At 43.8% G+C, this 22292-nt stretch overlaps 1 protein-coding gene across 2 annotated transcripts in view; it reads left to right on the top strand.

Moving 5' to 3' along the window:
* The first annotated feature begins 689 nt into the window (after positions 1-689).
* Positions 690-22292, top strand: part of CMTM8 (CKLF like MARVEL transmembrane domain containing 8) — a 96212-nt gene continuing 74609 nt past the window's right edge. Inside the window, exon 1 of one of the 2 annotated variants that reach the window (XM_070359373.1) lies at positions 690-1460. In XM_070359373.1, the coding sequence (XP_070215474.1) occupies positions 1314-1460 (147 nt within the window). In that variant the 5' untranslated portion in view covers positions 690-1313. The remainder of the gene's footprint in view (positions 1461-22292) is intronic. The other variant, XM_070359374.1, reaches the window with a different exon arrangement.

Below are 22292 nucleotides of genomic sequence, written 5' to 3' on the forward strand. Positions count from 1 at the left end.
CTTTCGCTGTGATCTGAGAGCAACCCTCTATTTGTGAACAAGGATTATTTCCTTTCCTCTGGGGCGTGTCTGAATAAAATAGAATATTTCTTGCCATTCTTTCACCAGACAGAAGAGAGTGTGCCAGGAAGATGTTCTTGTTGGCAAGGTGTCCACCTAGGCATTTTACAGACGGTCCACTGAGGTCCAGAGACGTGGGGCCCCTTGCTCCTGGTCACACGGCTGAGAAATCCAAGTGTTGAAATTCGGGTCAGCCTGACACGTTTGCCTGCATGCGTGGGGCTCCCTCATCCCCTCCCGCACCCCAGGAAAGCACACTTTGCACGACTCACACAGTTTTCTAGCTCTCCCCCCAACATTTCCTCCCGAGGGCGATGGGACACTGATTCATCGTGACCAGGGACCCCCCCCAAAGATTTCCCCGTTCCCATCTACGGGCCAGGCGCGGTCTCCATGCATCCGCGCGATCGAGCCTCTGAGAGCGCCTGGAAGCGTCTCGCCTTCCAAGCCCGGCGATGAAGCTGGTTCCTTAAATTGTTCCCGGCAGGAGGGGCAGGAAATCCCGCCCGGCTGCGGCGGCCGCCGCGGCGGCAGGGGGAGAAGCTCCGGCCGGACCGTCCCGGCAGCCACACATCGATCTCTTTCGGGTCTAAGGTCCGGCCAGGTCGTAACTCCAGCCACTCTTTCGCCACCTGGAGTGATCGCCCCGCCCACCCCTCCATTCCCTTAGCCACGCGGCCCGGAGGCCTGGCTCTTCCCGGCGGCCCCCGAGCCGCGGGCCGGCCGCCGCCAGGTGGAAAGAGACAGGTCAGCGGCGACTCGCCCCCGGGAGGCGGCGCCTGGCTGAGCCGAGCAGCCGGCGGCCGCGACCCCAGGCCTCCCTCCGCAGACCCCGCGCCCCCGCACCCTCCCGGCCGAGCAACAGGTGAAGCGGCCGCCGGCCGGCGGCGCCTCCGCGGGGCGGCCCCTCCCCGCCCACCGCGTGCCCGCCCCTCTCCACGCCCCCTCCTCCGCCCGGCCTCCGCCGCCTCCCTCGGCCGCCGGCGGCTTCCCCCTCGCCGGGTCTCCTGCCGCGGCGCCCCCGCGCAGCCCGAGAGCCCGCGCTCGCCGAGGAGAGGGGGGCGCCGCGCGCTCGCCAGACTCGCGCCGCGGCCACACGGGCCCGGCAGGCGCCCCCCGCGCGCCCCGTCCCTCCGCCGCCGCGCTCCCCTCCCCCCCACTGGCCGGTGTCCCCGGGCTCTGAGCCGCGCGGCCCGCCTGGACGCGCCGGGGGTCTCCGAGGCGGGGCCGGCGCTGCCCGCCCGGGCGCGACGATGGAGGAGCCGCAGCGCGCCCGCTCGCAGACGGTCACCACCACCGCCAGCTCTTTCGCCGAGAACTTCTCCACCACCAGCAGCAGCTTCTCCTACGACCGCGAGTTCCTCCGCACCCTGCCCGGGCTCCTCATCGTGGCGGAGATCGTGAGTGCCTCGGGGCGGGCGGGCGGGGCGGGGAGCGCAGGTGGACCCCGCGCGGTGCTCCTCGCCCGGGAGCTTGTTCACATCCTTCCGACGGCTTCGGAGGAACGCTTTAGGCTTAGCCTCGCCTTCATCCCAAGGTGCCAAACTCCGAGACTCCTCTCAGAAGAGGGCCCCTTCTCACCTTGGGCTCTTCTAGGGGAGAGGGTCATGAGCTTCGGGATGCTGGGGAGAAACCCGACCTGCTGGGCCCTCTCTGCGGTCGTGGCGTGTGCCCGGAGCGGATGCTTGGTGAACATTGAGTTTGTGTTCATGAGTGTCAGAGATACCTGGTGCCTCCCTCACCTGATATCCACGTGGATGGCCTTTTCCCCAAAAGCAAAGCTTCTCGAAGATCAGGGGAGAAGACTTCTTTTTCCTAATTATCTCCTTGGAAGTAAAACTGAGGTGAATCAGGAAGGGTTTACGGAAAAATTCCGAGGGTCTCCTGTCTGGTGCTGTTTGAGGATCAAAGGGGTTCTTGTGCTTTGCACATCCTGGTTTAAGACTCAGACCGTTCCTGGGGAGGGGGCACATGAACCAGCCTTCTCCTCTCTAGAGGAGAACGTGGACGCTGAGAGATCCAGTTATCCCCCCTTTTGGTTTCCTCCTGGCTGAGAAAGGTCCCGGGCTTGTTAACAGCTAACGGAGGCTACTGTGTACTGTCTTCACCAGGTGCCAGGGTCTCATCAAGCCCTTTAGACACCTTCCTGCCCACATGTCCCGCACAACACTCCTATCCTGTGAAAAGTGAAAGAAAGTGAAGTCGCTCAGTCGTCTCCGACTCTCTGCGACCCTCTGGACTGCAGCCCCTTTACCATCTGAGCCACCTGGGAAGCCCATCCTGTGAAGGGAGCTTTGATTATGATCCCATTTTACTTGTGAAGAAACTGAGGTTTAGAGAGAGGAAGTAGGTCCCACCTGGGGGTGGAGGTGGGATTCAAACCTAGGCCTGCCTGTCTCCAGGGCCCTGCTTGTAACTGTTAAGGGGCATCCCTTCCTTCTGCCATATCTCGCACAGTTTACTTGTGGCGTGTTCAGTTGAATCTGACTCTTTGCGGCCCCATGGACTGCAGCCCACCAGGCTCCTCTGTCCACGGGATTTCCCAGGCAAGAATACTGGAGTGGGGTGCCGTTTCTTACTCCAGGGGATCTTCCCAACCCAGGGATTGAACCTACATCTCTTGCATTCCCAGGCGAGTTCTTTTTTTTGTTTATTTCCAGGCTGGTGTGTTTCAAAAAGGGTGTCATACAAAAGGGCAGGGACCATGGCTTTTTCCAATGGCAGGCGGAATTCTTTACCACTATGCCACCTGGGGAAGCCCCATATCCCTCATACTTTCACTTAAACCTTTGTGGGGTTGAAATCTAGCTTATGTGAGCTTGGGGCCGTGATGGTACCAAAGTGCTGAGGACCCCAGATCCCCTGAGAAACCTGCTCATCCACTTTTCCAGAGACTCAGAGCACACCCCAGACCAAATGAATACATCCCCGTTGGTTCCAGTGCATTGAGAGTTTGAAGTGTTGGCTTAGCCCATCCCCCATTTCGTTCCCCCTGCTGGCACTGAGGCTGGGGAGATCCAATAGAAAGCTCGGGTATTGGAATCACCTTGCAGGGCCTGGCTTATAGGAATTCAACAAATATTTGCTGTGTGGATGAAGGAGTTGGCAGGCTCCTCTGCTCCAGCAGAGCTAGTGGCAGCTACAGTGACAGAGGTGGGCCTTCTACCCTGGTGTGGATGTGGACCAGGTGTAAAGCAAAACACCTCTTGTTTTCTGATTTATGATCAACAGACTCCATGTTCCATGCTTGCTCTGAAAATAGGAAAGTAAAAGAAAAAATGTAAATGGCCCACAATTATGTTACTAGAAATAACCACTGCTTATGTGTTGGCACGTAGACGTTTCGATTTCAATACGTTTTTTGAAACTGATGGAAAAACATGTGAGAAAAATTATCCTGAATGACTACGAGAGTTTTTATTTTGGCAGATCTCTATATGCACAGGTTTTAGAGTCACTGGCCTACCGGTAGACATCTAACCCTCCCCCACCATTGCCGTACCAGAGGTACCCACATTCCCATCTCTTAGACCCTTCCCCCACCAATGGTGTTATCCTTGGCTTTGTACTCTGACAAATGAGGCTTTACCCTCTTGGGCCACCCCTTCCCCACCCGCATACATACACCTTTATGTCTGGATTAGATCGGTAACCGGTGCTGACCTTAGGATATCATAAACTGTTCAAGAGGAGCCGCTGAGCGGTCTGTGGGTGCTTTTCCTTTGCTGTCCAATTTCTTGTTGTTCCTGGAGATTGTAATTTTCCATTTCTGAGTTCTCTAGATACTTAGTCACTGACTTTACTGTTTGAGTCTTCACTCAGGAAACTGAGAGACAGCAGGTATTCCATCAGGGTCGTTTTCTTGACCAGCCCTCTGGGAGCGTCTGATCCGCTCTCACCTGGCCTTCTCACCTGGACACAGCTGATGGCCTGGGGTCTCCTGCATGTGCCTGTTGAAAGCCCCTTCCCCCTTCTCCTAGGTTGATCTTCTGCCTCCCAGGACCAGTGTCCTCCTCTGTCTGGGGGGAAACACACACCCTCTGACGCACACATGCGTCTCCTAAAAAAGGACACATGTGTAAATCGAGAGGCGCATCTTTTAAAATGTCTTCATTCCACTGTTACACATAATTAATAGTTTGACTAAGTGAAGAATGGTAGATTGGAAATTTTTTCCTTCAGAATTTTCAAAGTGTTCCTCTGTTATCTTCTAGCTCTTCTGATTCTTTTTAAAAGATTCCAATTCTTGATCCCCCACCCCCTTTCTGGAAACCTGTAGAATCTGTTTTCTTCCCAGAGAGCTGTGACATCACAGCGGTGTGCCTTCACATGAGTGTGTTCTTCTGTAATACCAAGAACCTGTTCTCTCAATCAGGAAAACTCACGGACATTTAAAGAGATTAAAAATTTTTTTTAATTTATTTGGCTGCACTGGGTCTTAGTTGCAGCACATGGACTCTCTCATTGTGGTGCACAAACTCTCTCGTTGTGGCACGTGGGCTTAATTGCCCCACAGCATATGGGATCTTAGTTCCCTGGTCAGGGATCAAATCCACACCCCCTGCTCTGCAAGGCGGATTCTTAACCACTGGACCACCAGAAAGTCCCCTAAAAGGTTGTTTTTTTTTTTTTTCCTGTTTATGTTATATTCATTTATTCAACAAATATATATTGATCACCAATTTTGAGCCAAGTTACTTATTCTTCTTCTAGGCATGCTCCAAATTGCCTATGTCAAATGTTTAGAATGGCCGGAGAAAGTAAGTAACATTCTCTAAGCCTGCTTTATCCATTGTAGTGGAAATTGCTGTAGAAATTTAAGAAACCTCCACTGAAATGCTGTTTTAACTAGAATTTCTGTTACGCCATCTTAGCCTCTAGCACAGTGACTTTAAAGATTTAATGAGCATAAAAATCACAGTGAGCACTGTACTAAAATGCATATTCTAGAGTGCTGGCTACAGAAATCCTGTTACAGCAAGTTTGCTGCAGTGAGAAAGAAATCAGCATTTTTAACAAGCTCACTAGATACTATTGCAAAGTGTTCTTGGATGGTCCTTTGAGAAAACAGCTACAGAATGCTTAGATACTTTCTTTTATCATAATATGCTATTATCTATAAAACAAATGTCAATAGCTAATTATTTTAAAAATTCCATTACTTATGATATTTCAAGCGAGTCAATTGATGATTGCAGAGTTTCTTCCCCTTGTGCAGTTTTATACATTACTTTTATCTAAATAGATGTTGGGAATGTGGAATGGGAGAGGGTGTCTTCATTCATCGGAAGAACAGTTCATGAACTTACTGTCCATACGTACGTGCTCGTTAGTTCAGTCATGTCCGACTCTTTGTGACCCCATGGACTGTAGCCAGCCAGGCTCTTCTGTCCATGGGATTCTCCAGACAGGAATACTGGAGTGGGTTGCTATTGCCTACTCCAAAGAGATTCTTAAAATTTTCTTTTTCATTTATTTTGGCCATGCCACGTGGCTTGTGGGATCTTAGTTCCCTGACCAGGGACTGAACCCAGGGCCCCAGCAGTGAGAGCACGAGGTCCTAACCAATGGATCGCCAGAGGATTCCATAGAACTCTTGAAAATGTTAAGGATCACCCTAAATAGTATATACTACATTTTATTGATTCAGTATACTGTTTATATTTTATAAATATTTTAATTTTTGTTTATATTTTAACATCTGAGTCAGAATGTAGCTTGCAGTGGATGGTTTGTTGAACCGTAAGGAAAATGGAGCCATGAATTCTTTATTTGAGGGTGGAGGCAGGGCAGGTTTCAAACTTTTGCTGTTCCAGCCCTCAGATTAAGTTAGACCTGCCCCTAGAAGAATGTTACTTTCCGCCTTGAAAAAGCAAAATACTGAGACAAAGAATTACTAAGAACCTGACTTCCTGCTTGAGCCTGGGGGAAATAATAGAGAGTAAAACACAGTGTTTCCCCAAATCTGTTGTCAGGATCCCTTGGCCTGGCTTTCTCACAGAGGTGACCTGCTAAAACACCCTAGACGGTGCCGGTGTAACATGGCATGGCAACCAAATTGTAGTGGTTTCCTTCCTCTTCAAGTTTTATAACGAGCTAGAAGCAATCCAGGACTTGACCTGTGACTTGTAGGATGTTGTGATCTCATAACATTTATGAGGATTGGAAGAATACAAGTGGTTTGTCAGAAGCTGAGTTAAACTGCAGCCTTCCTGTTGTTGGCGACTTCAAAATGAGTTATGTCATGCAGGTAATAATGTCAGATCGCCTTTCGTTTACTTACTGTCATGAGCAAACTTAGTTGGGGGAGGACAGATAGGGTTTCCTGAGAACCGGCAGCTAAATTAATTTGTCCTGGGACTTGCCTGGCAATCCAGTGGTTAAGGCTTCAAGTTCGCAATGCAGGGGACGAGGGTTCAATCCCCGGTGGGGGAACTAGATCCCACATGTGGTGCGGTGAGGCCGGGAGGAGTTAAATTAGTCTATCCTGTTGATTTCTTTTTGAAGAAGGATGAACACAGGTTCCTAATCTTGGTAGAAAAATGAGAAAAATGCAAGTATGAAAAAAAACCCCTTGAACCGTGTTCCCCACAGTGGTTCCTGTCAGGCGTGTCAATATTGACCCATGTTTGGGCGTGGGGAGGCTTTTCAGAAATTTTTGGTTATTGTCGTGCCTGTTCTCCTGGTGTTCAATGCCCTGGGGTCCAGGGAGTCTGATGTCCTGAAGCGCTTGGGACAGTCCCCAGCCATGAAGAGTTGCTTCACCAGCTGCCTACAGCCCCACTGTTGAGAAACTCTGGGCGAACCTCTGTTTACCCGCTGGAGTAAACCATTCCAGGGTTTCTTAAGTGGTTGTGTGTTACTTATCTGCAGTTTTTAAAAAATGTGGTCACTTACGAGCTACTCCTTGCTTCCTGCTATGACCATCTGTGCTGAATGCCTTCCATTCATCACTCAGAGGCACCCTCCACCCGGCTCTCCACCCTGTAGTGACTTGCACGGACCCGGCCGTCTCCAGGGTCCCCTCTGATGCCACACTGGATTCCAGGGTCCTCCTGGCACCTGTAGGATGCGGTAGGTGGGAAAGGAGCAGGTTCAGGGCGCTCGTTCTTGGGACTCCTGCCTGCCGGGCTCAGCAGCCTAGCTGTGTCCCTCTGTGCAAGGCGGGCTCTGGCAGCCCTCGGCCCTGGGCTGTTTTCCCTGGCTCTGTTATCCGGTCACTCCCAGCCACTTCCTATTGCCAGGCCCTGCGTTATGGCTTGTGGTTTTCCTGCACCCTACCTTCTAAATAAGACCTTTATTACACTCTGCTCAGATTACCCAATCTGAATGTGCCAGTTTCCTGGGGAGACCTGATAAATTACCTTTCCTCATCAGCGTTCATTTCTTTAGGCATTGTGTTTTGTTTTGTTTTTTTCCAATTTTTAAAAACATTTTTTCTTCTGTTCCTGGCTTTAAAAAAAATTATTGAAGTTCTTCAGTCATTCTTAATGTCTGCCTGCATGCGTGCATGCTAAGTTGCTTCAGTTATATCTGACTCTTTGCAACCCTATGAACTGTGGCCTACCAGGCTCCTCTGTCTATGGGATTCTCCACGCAAGGATACTGGAGGGGGTTGCCATTTCCTTCTCCAGGGGCTCTTCCCAACTCAGGGATTGAACCCGAGTCTCCTGTGGCTCCTGCATCGCAGGTGGATTTTTTACCTCTGAGCCACTGGGGAATCCCAATGGCCACCTGCTGCTGCTGCTGCTAAGTCGCTTCAGTCGTGTCCGACTCTGTGCGACCCCATAGACGGCAGCCCACCAGGCTCCCCTGTTCCTGGGATTCTCCAGGCAAGAACACTGGAGTGGGTTGCCATTTCCTTCTCCAATGCATGAAAGTGAAAAGTGAAAGTGAAGTCGCTCAGTTGTGCCCGACTCTTAGCGACCCCATGGACTGCAGCCCACCAGGCCCCTCCGTCCATGGGATTTTCCAGGCAAGAGTACTGGAGTGGGGTGCCATTGCCTTCTCTGGGCCACCTAGTATTCCATAAATGTCCAGGCTCCCACTGTTCAATTTAGGTTTCTTTCTTTCCTGTAACAAGGTTGTAACAAACAGTCCTTAAGCCCCCTCTTTCTGGATACTCTTTTGAGGTTTTCTATGGATGTGTACTTGGAATTGAGCAACAGGGCATATGAATCTTCCTTGAAGTAAAATTTTATTGATGTCTACAGTAAAATTTACCCTTTTTAGTGTACTGTTCTATGAGTTTGGGCATATCCAGGTTTAAGATACAGCTTTATTGAGATTTAGCGATAACAGATTGATGATTTTTCCTTAAAAACTAAAAATACAGCTGTTGTCTGATCCAGCCATCCCACTCGTGGGTGTACATTGGGAGAAAAGACACACGCACTCCAGCGTTCACTGCAGCATTCTTTACAGCGGTCAAGGAATGGAAGCCGCCGCAGTGTCCACTGACAGACTCATGGATACAGAAGACGTGATACACACATACAATGGAATATTACTCAGTCGTAAAAAGTAACGAAATAATGCCATTAGCAGCAACATGGATAGATGTAGAGATGAAGTAAGTCAAAGACCATTATCATGTAGGATATGCATGTCCTTTGCTGTACCCCTGAAACATTTAAAATCAACTATACTTCAAGAAAAAATTAAATAAAAAACAAAAAAATAAGAAAAGTAAAAATATACATGAAAAGTTGACCTTTTAAAGGTGTACAATTCAGAAATTTTTTAGGATATTCACAGAGTTGTACAGCTTTCATCATTGTCTGATTTTAGGACATTTTTGTCACCACAGAAAGAAACCTTATATCTGTTAGCAGTCACTCCCTGGTCTCCCCTGGCCTCAGCCCTTGGTAGCAGCTAATCTGTTCTTTGCCCCCTGGATTTGTCTGTCCTGGTTATTTCTTGTAGATGGATCCTATAGTGTGTGGCCCTTGCTGTCTGGCTTCTTTCACTTAACATAATGTTTCCAAGGGTTATCCATGCTCTAACATGTCTCAGTACTTCATTCCTTTTATTGCCAAATAATATTTCATTGTATTATACATATATATGTATTGTTTATCCATTCATCAACTGACAAACAGTTGGGCTGTTTCCACATTTTGATTGCTGTGAACACACTGCTGTGAACCTTCGTGCACAGGTTTTGTGTGGACTTAGTTTTCACTTCTCTTGGGCGTTTACGTAGGAGAGGAGGGTTGACTGATCCGGTAGGTCTTTGTCTGCTATTTGTCAGGGTACTGCTAGACTCTTTCCAAAATGGTGACCCTAACTTATAATTCCAGCACCAACACGAGTGTTCCGATTTCTCCACATCCTCCCCGAGATTTGTTTTCTGCCTTTTCTAATCATCCTGACGAGGTATGAAGTGATATCTCATTGTGGTTTTAGTTTGTATTTCCATGATGACTATTGATGTTGAGCATCTCTTTATGTCATTTGTCTAGCTTCTTTGGAGAAGTGTCAGTTCAAATCCTTGGCCATTTAAAAGGAACAACCAGGCCCTGAAAAGTTGAAAAGTAATGTCAACGGCAGCCCAATAAAGATAATGCGAACAACCAAAAAATCCTTTGCCATTTAAAAAACTAATTTCTCTTATTGTGGACTGTAAGCATGCTTTTCATATTCTGGATACAGGTTCCTTATCATATATCAGATACATGATTTGCAAATATTTTTCTTCCATGCTGGGTGTTGTCTTTTCACTTTATGTGATGGTTTCCTTTAAAGAACAAGGGTTTCCTAATTTGACAAAGTACAGTCTGTGTATTTTTTTTCTCTTGTTGTTTGTATTTTTGATGTCATATCTAAGAAGACTTTGCCTAATGCAGGGTCACAAAGATTTGCTTGTCTGTTTTTTACTGAAAGTTTTATAGGTTTTTTTAGGGGTGGTGCTGCATTGCATGGCACGCGCAACTTCCCTGACCAGGGATCGAACCCGTGCCCCCTGCAGTGGAAGCACAGAATCTCAACCACTGGACTGCTGGTAAAGTCAAAAGTTGTGTAGTTTTATGCCTTACATTTAGGTCTGTGGCTAATTTGGAGTTAATTTTTTGAGGAAGGAGGGTAATTTTGTTCATTTCCGTGTGGATATCTAATGGTCCTAGCACTATATGTTGAAAAGATAATTTTTTTCCCCACTGAATTGTGTTGGCACCCACTGTTGAACATCATATGGCCATAAATGTAAGGATTTATTTCTGCATCATCAGTTGTTTTGTTGATCTAAATATCTATCCTTGTGCCGGTACCACACTAACTGTAGCTTTGTAGAAAGTTTTGAAATCAGACTGTGAGTTTGCAAGTTTGTTATTTTTTGAAAGTTGTTTTGCCTATTCTGGGTCCCTTGCATTTCCTTGAATTTTAGTATCATCTTGCCAATTTCTGCAAAAAGGGGTGCTAGAGTTTCAGTATGGGTTGTGCTGAATCTGTAGATCAATTTAGGGGATATTGCTGTTTGAAAACTGTTTTCTGATTCATGGACATGGGATACCTTTCTGTTTATTTACAACTCCTCTGATTTCTTTAACAATGTTTTGTAGTCTTCAATGTACATATCATATATTTCTTTTGTTAAATTTATTCCTAAGTGTTTTATTCTTTTTGATGCTATTGAACATGGAATTATTTTAATTTCATTTTCAGATTGTTTATTGCTACATCATAGAAATCCAGTTGAGCTCTGTATCCTTAACCTTATATTCTACAATTTTGCTGATTTCATTTATTAGTTCTAATAGTTTTGTGTTGGAGTGGGGTTGCTCTATGTGTTTTTAAGGCTTTGATATTACTGCCCAGTTGTACAGAAAGGTTTATACCCACTGGCATTCCCTGTAGTTCTGTTTCAGTGGGTTTGTGTGTTTGTGTTCTAGTGGTGTTTCAGTGGGTTTGTTTCTTCAAATACTTAAACTTTTAACATTTTCCAATTTTCTTGGAGTGGGAGATACTCTAAAAAAACCTGATTTGGCATAGACACCCACCAGTCAGAGCATTAGCTAATATTCAGGGGAGCCTTGGACATGTGAAAAAAGAGATTTTTTAAAATCTGTATTTCTGTGATGATCAAAATTTAACATTTAAAATATGCTCATTAGCCATTTATTTCTTCTTTCAGTAAATGCCTGTTTTTCCCCTTCTACTCATTAAAAAAAAAAAAAAAAAAAGGGCCCTTTCTTTCTTTAAAAATGTTTTAAAGATATAAAAGGGATTGAAAAAGTGAAAGCGTTAGTTGCTCAGTCATGTCCGACTCTTCGTGACCCCATGGACTGTAGCCCGCCAGGCTCCTCCGTCCATGGGATTCTCCAGGCAGGAATACTGGAGTGGGTTGCCATGCCCTCCTCCACGGGACCTTCCCAACTCAGGGATCGAACCCATGTCTCCTGTGTTGCAGGGAGATTCTTTACTGTCTGAGCCACCAGGGAGTGAAGACATTTATGAAAATTTACCTCCAAGGAGGGAAATAAGATTGGATTGTGGGATGTAGTTGAATAGGGAGGTTTGCTTTTTAACTCCTTATTTTTTATATGGTTTTAATTTTTTTGTGATGAGAATGTATTTATGCATTAATGTAATTAAAGAAACTTAGCAGTGTGTTCATTGTAAAAAACTTCAAGTCATTTACATATAGAGTGAAAACTGAGTGTCTCTGATAACTTACCTCCTTCACCGTATCCAGCATCTACCCCATCTACTTAGTGTTCACAGACCTTTTTCTGTGCGTGTGCATATATACACACACGTGAATGAGTGTAGTATACATATTCTGCAGCTTTGTTTTCACTTAGTGATACCTTGATGTTTTTCCATGTTGCTTTTGTGTTGATTTGTAGGTTTCCTGTATAAGTATCAACTTTCTCGCGTCATTTGTTGTTAGTATCATTCATGCCATTTTCATCAAAATAAGTTTCTAATTTGCATGAAATCTAGATCTTACCTTTATTCAGCCTTCTTGGGTTTACTTTGCTTAAACATGGCTTCCTTAGACCCAGGATTATACAGATATTTGGAGAAAATACCATTCTTTTAAATGTTAAAAATATTTACCAGCAGGAGTTCCCTGGCTGTCCAGTGGTTAGGACTCGGCGCTTTCACTGCCAGAGCCTGAGCTCAATCCCTGGTCAAGGAAAAGACTCTGCAAGCCATGCGGTGCAACCAAATATAAATAAATAAACAATTAAAAAAAATTGTCATCTAAAGGCATAAGTTCTTTCTGTGTGGATAAGAATGTAAAATCATGATCATGGTATCTCCCCTGCCAGAGTGAAGTAAATCAGAAAGGGAAAAACAAATATCATATATTAACGCATATGATGGAATCTAGAAAAATGGATGGAATCTAGAAATATGGTACCGATGAACCTATTCACAGGGCAGGAATAGAGAACAGACTTCCGGACCCAGCAGGGGAAGTAGAGGGTGGGATGGACTGAGAGAGTACGACTGACATATATACGTTACAATGGGTAAAATTCATAGCTAGTGGGAGACTGCTGTATAGCACAGGGAGCTCAAGCTGGGACTCTAGTCAGGTGGGAGGGGGTGAGGGCTGGGAGGGTGGTTCACGAGGGAGGGGACACGTGTATACTATGGCTGGTTCCCATTGTTGTATGGCAGAGACCACCACAACATTGTAAAGCAATTATCCCCCAATTAAAAATAAATTTAAAAGAATGTAATTTTCCCCCCCAAATGGGTAGCTAGTTGTCTCACCATTAATCATATTCCCATATATGTGTAACTGTTTCTTGATTTTGCTGCTGCTGCTAAGTCACATCAGTCGTGTCCGACTCTGTGCAACCCCATTGATTCTGAGTCAATTCTAAATTGACTGTAGCTTTACATGCGTTTAAATATTCAGTAGGATCAGTTCAGTTCAGTTGCTCAGTCGTGTCTGACTCTGTAACCCCATGGACTGCAACACGCCAGGCTTCCCTGTCCATCACCAACTCCCGGAGCTTACTCAAACTCATGTCCATTGAGTCAGTGATGCCATCCAAACATCTCATCCTCTGTTCTCCTCTTCTCCTCCTGCCCCCAATCATTCCCAGCATCAGGGTCTTTTCAGATGAGTCAGTTCTTTCCATCAGCTGGCCAAAGTATTGGAGATTCAGCTTCAGCATCAGTCCTTCCAATGAATATTCAGGACTGATTTCCTTTAGGATGGACTGGTTGGATCTCCTTGCTATAAATCATACCAGTTTCTCTCTTTCTTGCTGTGCTTTTGTATACTTACACTTACACTTAGAGGTGATTTTTAAAATCATTGTTCTTTACATTCCACTCTGATTTTGATTGAGACTGCATTAAATTTATAAATTAATTTGAAGAGATATCCTTATGATATTGAATCTTATTTAAGAATATTTTATCTATTTATTTAAGGTCATTTTATGCTCTTGCAGTCCTAAGTTTTTGCCAGATGTATCTATGTACTTCTTATTATATTTGATAAATAGGATTTATAAAAAAATGAATTTGGCGATTTGTAACTGTTTATAATTTGAAAAAAAGCTACTGATTATCTTGTTTTATATGTAGCCATTTTATTTGAATAATTAGTTCTAATTATTATTGTCCTAATTATTATAGTTAGTTCTATTATTATTTTATAAGTTACAGTAATATCTGAACACGGGTGGTTTTCTTCTTTTTATATTTATACTGTTTTTCATTATTGCATAGGTTAGGAATGATTGAGACAAGATGGATATCTTTGGCTGACTCATAACTTTAACTGCAGTGTTTCCAATGCTTTAATTATAATACAGGTTTTACTGTGGATTCTGGTAGATATTCTTTATTGAATTAAGAAAGGGAGGTTTAACTCTGTACGTCGTTTAATCAGGAATGATTGTTGAATTTGGGAGCTAATATTTGGCTGGGAGGGTGCCTTTTGTTAGGTCAGCATATAGGTTTTTTTTTTCCTTCTATTTGTTAATGGAATGAATTGCATTAGAAAATCTAACGTTGAGTCGTTCTTGTACTTGTGATATAATCTCTATTTAATTATAGTGTATTTTTTAAAGAAATTATTGGATTTTAAAATTTTCTTTTTTAACTCTTGGGTTTGATTTGTTGGTGTCATATCTGAGGGTTTTCTGTTTGTGTTAATGTAAGACCAGCCTTCTAGATCACTTTGCTGTGTTCTCTTTTGTCTGACTTTACTAATGTCACCCCAGCTTTTTTTGGCTAGCATTTATCTGATATGTTCTTGTCCCTTTATTTTTAATTGAAGTGAGATTCACATCACATATAGGCATACTTCAGAGATACTGTGGTTCCAGACCAGTGTAATAAAGCAGTACCAAAATAAAGCTAGTCAAATAAATTTTTTGGTTTCCAAGTGCATATAAATTGCTTACATTATACTGTAGGCTGATAAGTATTTAATTCAATACATTTAAAAAACAATGTACATACCTTAATTAAAAATGCTTTATTGGTAAAAAATGCTAACCGTCCCAAGTCTTGAGCGAGCCATAATCTTTTTGCTGGTGGATGTTGATGGCTGCTGACTAAGCAGGGTGGTAGCTGCTGAAGGTTGGGGTGGCTTTGGCAGTTCCTTAAAATAACGCAAGAATGAAGTTTGCTGCATTCGCTGACTCTCTTTTCATGAACCGTCTCTCTGTGGCGTGCTGTGTTCTTTGACAGCACCTGACCCACAGTAGAACTTCTTTCAGGGTTTGTGTCCGTCCTCTCACACCCTGCCGCTGCGTTATCAGCTAAGTTCATATAATGTTCTGGATCGTCAGCAGTCAGTGAGGTTCACCATCTTTTATGGGCAAGGTTTGTGGCACCTCAAAACAGTTATGATCGTATCATTGGAGATCACTGATCACGGATCACCATAACAAATGTAGTAGTAATGAAAAGGTGTGAAATATTGTGAGAATTAACAAATGTGACAGAGACCCAAAGTGAGCAAGTGCTATTTGAAAAAGTCAATAAGATTTGTTTGATACAGGGTTGCCACAAACCTTCAATTGTGAAAAACAGTATTTTTGAAGCACATGAAAGGAAAGTGTAATGGAATGAGGTATGTCTATAAAAGTAGCTATTTAAAATGAACAAATGAATGACATTCAGTATAATACATTCGATCACTTTTATCCAGTTATGGAACATTTTCATCTTCTGAAAGGAAACTGTCCCTTTAATATTTTCCTTTGTCTGTCATCTTGTTAAGCCTTCTATATTGATCATGTAACTAGATTTTAGTTCTATACCCAGTCTGAGAATCAGTCTTTCAATATAGAAATTTTTAACACATTTATATTTATTGTGATAACTTATTTAGAATTCTTAGTTTTCCTTATTTTTTTCTCTAATGATTGTAAGTTATAAATTCCATTTCTATTTTGTTTGGAGCTATCTTTTAAATTTTACCCAAAGTACTTATATACATATAAGTACGGAGAAGGCGATGGCATCCCACTCCAGTACTCTTGCCTAGAAAATCCCATGGATGGAGGAGCCTGCTAGACTGCAGTCCATGGGGTTGCAAAGAGTTGGACACGACTGCGGTACTTCACTTCACTTATATTTTGCTAACTCCCCAGAGAATTAAGATGTGTAACCACATAATTCCATTCAAAATATAACACTAAGCTTTTCCTTATCATGCTCTTTGTGTTAGACAGTTTTTTATGTTTTTCTTAAATAACATTTTTTGAGATATAATTCACATACCATACAATTCACCCACCTGAAGTGTGCAACTCAGTGGCTTTGGGAATATTTACAGGGTTGTGCAACCATCATCATAATCAATTTTGGAATATTTTCATCATCCCAGAAAGAAACTCCATACTATTAGGAGTCATTCTCCATTTCTCCACAACCTCTTCCTATGCTATCACTAATTCTACATTCTGTGTCTATCAGATTTGCCTGTTTTGGACATCTCATATAAATGGAATCCCATAATACGTGATCTTTTGCGCCTAACTTCTTTCACTTAAGCTAACATTTTCAAGATTCATCCATGTTAAAGCATGAGCGAGTACTTCTTTTCTTTTTTTGCCAAATATTGTTTCATTGTGTGGCTTCATTTTATTCATCCATTCATGAGTTCATAGACATTTGGGTTGTTTTCCACCTTTTAGCTATTGGTAACGCTGCAAGAAAATTAGAGATACCAAGGGAACATTTCATGCAAAGATGGGCTCGATAAAGGACAGAAATGGTATGGACCTAACAGAAGCAGAAGATATTAAGAAGAGGTGCCAAGAATACACAGAAGAACTGTACAAAAAAGAGCTTCACGACCCAGATAATCATGATGGTGTGATCACTCACCTTAAGCCAGACATCCTGGAATGTGAAGTCAAGTGGGCCTTAGGAAGCATCACTACGAACAAAGCTAGTAGAGGTGATGGAATTCCAGTTGAGCTATTTCAAATCCTAAAAGATGATGCTGTGAAAGTGCTGCACTCAATATGCCAGCAGATTTGGAAAACTCAGCAGTGGCCACAGGACTGGAAAAGGTCAGTTTTCATTCCAGTCCCAAAGAAAGGCAATGCCAAAGAATGCTCAAATGACCGCACAATTGCACTTATCTCACACGCTAGTAAAGTAATGCTCAAAATTCTGCAAGCCAGGCTTCAGCAGTACATGAACCATGAACTTCCAGATGTTCAAGCTGGTTTTAGAAAAGGCAGAGGAACCAGAGATCAAATTGCTAACATCTGCTGGATCATGGAAAAAGGAAGAGAGTTCCAGAAAAACATCTATTTCTGCTTTATTGACTATGCCAAAGCCTTTGACTGTGTGGATCACAATAAACTGTGAAAAATTCTTCAAGAGGTGGGAATACCAGACCAACTGACTTGCCTCTTGAGAAACCTATATGCAGGTCAGGAAGCAACAGTTAGAATTGGACATGGAACAACAGACTGGTTCCTAATAGGAAAAGGAGTACGTCAAGGCTATATACTGTCACCCTGCTTCTTTAACTTCTCTGCAGAGTACATCATGAGAGACGCTGGGCTGGAAGAAGCACAAGCTGGAATCAAGATTGCCAAGAGAAATATCAATAACCTCAGATATGCAGATGACACCACCCTTATGGCAGAAAGTGAAGAGGAACTCAAAAGCCTCTTGATGAAAGTGAAAGTGGAGAGTGAAAAAATTGGCTTAAAGCTCAACATTCAGAAAACGAAGATCATGGCATCTGGTCCCATCACTTCATGGGAAATAGATGGGGAAACAGTGGAAACAGTGTCAGACTTTATTTTTGGGGGCTCCAAAATCACTGCAGATGGTGATTGCAGCCATGAAATTAAAAGACGCCTACTCCTTGGAAAGAAAGTTATGACCAACCTAGGTAGCATATTCAAAAGCGGAGACATTACTTTGCCAACAAAGGTCCGTCTAGTCAAGGCTATGGTTTTTCCAGTGGTCATGTATGGATGTGAGAGTTGGACTGTGAAGAAAGCTGAGCGCCGAAGAATGGATGCTTTTGAACTGTGGTGTTGAAGACTCTTGAGAGTCCCTTGGACTGCAAGGAGATCCAACCAGTCCATCCTAAAGGAGATCAGTCCTGGGTGTTCATTGGAAGGACTGATGTTGAAGCTGAAACTCCATTACTTTGGCCACCTCATGCGAAGAGTTGATTCACTAGAAAAGACCTTGATGCTGGGAGGGATTGGGGGCAGGAGGAGAAGGGGACGACAGAGGATGAGATGTCTGGATGGCATCACCGACTTGATGGACATGAGTTTGAGCAAGCTCCAGGAGTTGGTGATGGACAGGGAGGCCTGGTGTGCTGTGATTCATGGGGTTGCAAAGAGTCAGACATGACTGAGCGACTGAAGTGAACTGAACTGAATGCTGCTAAGAACATACATGTACAAGTTTTTGTGTAGACATATATTTTTGTTTCTCTTGAATGTCTTCCTAGGAGTAGAATTTGCTGGCTCGTATGATAACTGTGTTTAACTGTATGAGGAACTGCCAGACTATTTTCCAAAGCAAATGCTTAATTTTACAATCCCTGGGTTACTTTTTAAAAAACTAATTTCTTAGGAATAATTTCTTGCCAGTTGTCTGACGCTTTTACCCATAATGTTGTTGTTTAGTCACTAACTCACGTCCAACTCTTTTGCAACCCCATGGACTATAGCCTGCCAGGCTTCTCTGTCCATGGGTTTTCCCAGGCAAGAATACTGGAGTGGGTTGCCATTTCCTTCACCTGGGGATCTTCCTGACACAGGAATCAAACCCATGTCTCCTGCATTCGCAGATAGATTCTTTACCACTGAGCTACCAGGCAGTAGTACCGTTTGATATTACACCCGTAATACCAAATGACTCTTTTGACGACTACAAATTTAAATCTTTTCATGCTACTTTTTGTGTCATTTGCTTTCTTGGTTTATTTTTCACTTTCAAAGTACTTCCCTGAGTAATTCCTTTAGCAAAGGTTTAAAGGTGTTGAATTTTTTTGAACCCTTGCACTTCAAAGAGCGTCTTTCTTTTCACCTTTATACTTGAGTAATTTCATTGGGTAAAATGATAGGTCTTAAAATTTCTTTCCATTAGTGCTTTGGAGATGTTGCTTCATTGTCTTCTAGTGTCCCGGGGTGTTAATAAGAGACCTGATGGTCTGGTAGTCCCTGGACAGGCCTGTGAGTTTCAATATCGTACCCCACCCCCAACCCCTAACCTTGTGATTGCCATTCCCACCGATTTAGTTGCAGTACAACCTTGCATGAATGATGCCTTGCACATTCAATAACCTTAAGAATGTAGAAAGTTGGTATGGATGGTGTAGCAAGAAATGGTAGGTGGATTGTCATTACACAATCAGGGTGACATGGCTCATGCAAGGCAGTTTTGCAGCCGTATGAGGTAATTATACTGGAGCTTCAGGTTGATGTGGTTAGGAATAAAAGAAGATTGTTGACCTTCCACTTGGAGTTTCCTGAGTCCTGGTGAGATCTGTCCCTGGGCAGGCTGAATACCCTCACCTCATCCTGGGAGAAATCCAGAAGACCTGGAAACCCCTATCAGGACAGCTGTAGCCTGATATTCCCTGCTGAGAACAAACCTTTGCATCTATTTCAGTGAACTATGAGGTTTATGGTGTTTAAGTCACAAGCTTGTTTTACTAGCTTTCAAACCCACAACTCTAGGGGAATCAGGTTCTCACTTCCTTTTTTCTTTTAATGTCCTTTTAAGTAATCAAAATTAAAAAAAAAAGTCTCTTTGAATGCTTTTGGAATTTTCTTCCCTTCTTTAGAGGGTGACTTAAAACTCATCTGCCCCAGCACTCCTTGGACCCTTTATAACTAATACTCAGATCTGTCTTCAGTGCAGGGAGATTCCTTGTATTTCTTACATCTCTTCTTTCTGTTTTCTCCTTCAAAAAAGTCTGTATTCAATCCAGAAGTTCCAGGAGAAATTAAACTATCTTCAATATCTTCTAACTTTTCTTTTATACATTCCTTCTCTGTGTTCTCTTGCAGAGTCCTAAGGAAATAACTACTTACGGCTCAAAGTCAGATTTTCAGTTGACTGTGTTCTGCTCTTCAGCCCAACTGCTGAATTTAAAAAAATATTTTCTTATTGAAGTATAATTGATGCTGGGAGGGATTGGGGGCAAGAGGAAAAGGGGACGACAGAGGATGAGATGGCTGGATGGCATCACTGACTCGATGGACGTGAGTCTGAGTGAATTCCGGGAGTTGGTGATGGACAGGGAGGCCTGGTGTGCTGCGATTCATGGGGTCGCAAAGAGTTGGACACGACTGAGCGACTGATCTGATCTGATCATTGATTTATAATGTGTTTGTTTATTTTTAATTTTTGGCCACACCCTGTGGCTTATGGGATCTTAGTTCCCAGATCAGGGATGGAACCCTCCCTCCCTGCATTGGAAAGCAAAGTCTTAACCACTGGACCGCCAGGGAAGTACCCCAACTGCTGAATTTTAATTTTGGCTTTGACAGTTTTAATTCCCAACGTTTTGTCATTCTTTTTACTTTGCAGTCTGGTTGTGTTTTATTGAATCACTTTAAGACTGTTGGGTATACAGTTGACCCTTGAACAATGTTGGTTCGACTGCATGGTTCTATTTACAAGTGGATATTTTTTTGTAGTATCCGACCACAGGAGCCAAGGTTGGCCAACTTTAAGTTTTACTTAGATTTTCAACCACAGAGAGTCGGGGCTCTCCAAACCCCTGTGTTGGTCAAAAGTCAACCATATTTAAGCTTTCCTTAGTTTATAGAGAGACCACTTGTACTTGTTGAGTCTGTTGCTTCCCATATGGCTGTTTTCCTCAACCATTTGTTGATGATTGTTGGTTTGTAGGGCTTCCCTGGGGGCTCCCACAGTGAGGAATCCACCTGCAATGTGGGAGACCTGCGTTGGATCCCTAGGTTGGGAATATCCCCTGGAGGAGGGCATGGCAACCCACTCCAGTATTTTTGCTGGGAGAATCCCATGGGCAGAGGAGCTTGGTGGGCTACAGTCCATGGGGTCGCAAGGAGTCAGACAGACTGAGCGACTTACCATAACACAGCACAGTTAGTAATTGTAGATGGTTGGAGGCTGGTTGGCTTACATGAGAATCTATGAGCCCTCAGGAATGAATGCAGGTTTTCATCATGTGACCTTTCAAGACATGATCTAGTGTCTTTTTTTAGAGAAAAAGAATTATTAATAGAGGGGAGCAACATTGGGGGAAGTGTGGCTGCTTGGACTTTGCTATGAGATGTGCAAATAGCTTGTTGGAGCATCTGAAAGTCTTGAGGCTTTATCTTGGGGGCTGTTTCCAGAAGTAACTGCTGGAGAGGGTGTGGAGAGAATGATTAACTTGGCAGCCTTCTAAGTCTTTAAATTTTTTCCTTATCAGATAACCCTTGGCTCATTCTTTTCCCCATCTTTGCTGTTACCTTTAATCATTGGACTTTTTTGAGTATCTGCTTGGAAACTTCCCTTTTTGATGGTCCTCTGTTTCCCTCTCCAGGGCTGAAGACTGGAAACCTTTTTCCTTGTTATTAGTTTGTTGCCAAAGCCTCCCAGGATTCCCTCATGGTTACATACCGCTGCTGTTGCTCTTTCCAGTTTTTCAGCACTACTGCATATTTTAAAATTATTTGTATGTATGGTGTTTTTTATTTTTTGTCATTTCAATGGGATTTAGGGAGGATGGAGAGAGAAACATAGAGGTCTAGTCAGCTGCCTTGAGAGAGCTCTGCTGTTTTATTATTTATGTAAAGGCATATTGTATCATTTATTTTGCCTGTGCTGAGTCTTTGTTACTGCACGTGGGCTTCTAGTTGCGGCAAGCGGGGGCTGTTCTTTAGTTGCAGGGCAGGGGCTTCTCTTGTGGTGGAGCTCAGGCTCCAGGGCACACGGGCTTCCGTAGTTGTCGCTCTCAGACTCTGTAAAGTGTGGGCTCAGTAGATGCGGTGCATGGGCTTAATTGCTCCAAGACCTGTGGGATCTTCCCCGACCAGAGACCAAACGTCCCCTGCGTTGCACGTGGATTCTTAACCACTAGACCACTTGGGAAGCCCTGTAAAGGCATTTTTTTATGTCATATAAGGAATATTCACCTTCTTTCTGAGTTGAAAATGCATTTTTCCAGCTTTTCATGCTTTGACTTTATTTGCAAACCTTAAAGACTCATCTTTAAGTCTGTCAGTTATGTTTTTTCCTTACATTCGGTTCATTAGAACGGTCTACCTCCCTAACAAAGCTAAGTGTAATTAACTATACATTGCTTTTTAAGTTTTATTTATTTATGGCTGTGCTGGGTCTTCATTTCTGCACGCGGACTTTCTCTAGTTGCGGCGAGCAGGGGCTACGCACTGGTGTGTGTTTCTCGGGCTTCTCACTGCGGTGGCTCCTCTCGGTGCGGGGCACGGGCTCTAGGTACCCGGGCTTCAGTAGTCGCGGCATGCAGGCTCAGTCGTGGTGCATGGGCTTAGTTGCCCCCCACAATGTGGGACTTCCCTGGACCAGGGATTGAGCTTGCGTCACCTGCATTGGCAGGTGGATTCTTAACCACTGGACCACCAGGGAAGTCATTACACGTTAATTTTTAACCTGTATTTTTCTTGTAGTATGTTTTTCTGTTTAGCCTTAATATTAAAATTTACTTTAGCTGGAGGTAGAAGGTTGGCTCTAAGGTTGGGTTGTTTTTAGGTGTCTTCTCAGTTGTCTCAACGTGCTATATTGATAATCTGTAAGTCTGTTTTTCATTA

This window comes from Bos mutus, chromosome 22 (assembly GCF_027580195.1).
Source record: "Bos mutus isolate GX-2022 chromosome 22, NWIPB_WYAK_1.1, whole genome shotgun sequence".
Lineage (NCBI taxonomy): Eukaryota > Metazoa > Chordata > Mammalia > Artiodactyla > Bovidae > Bos > Bos mutus.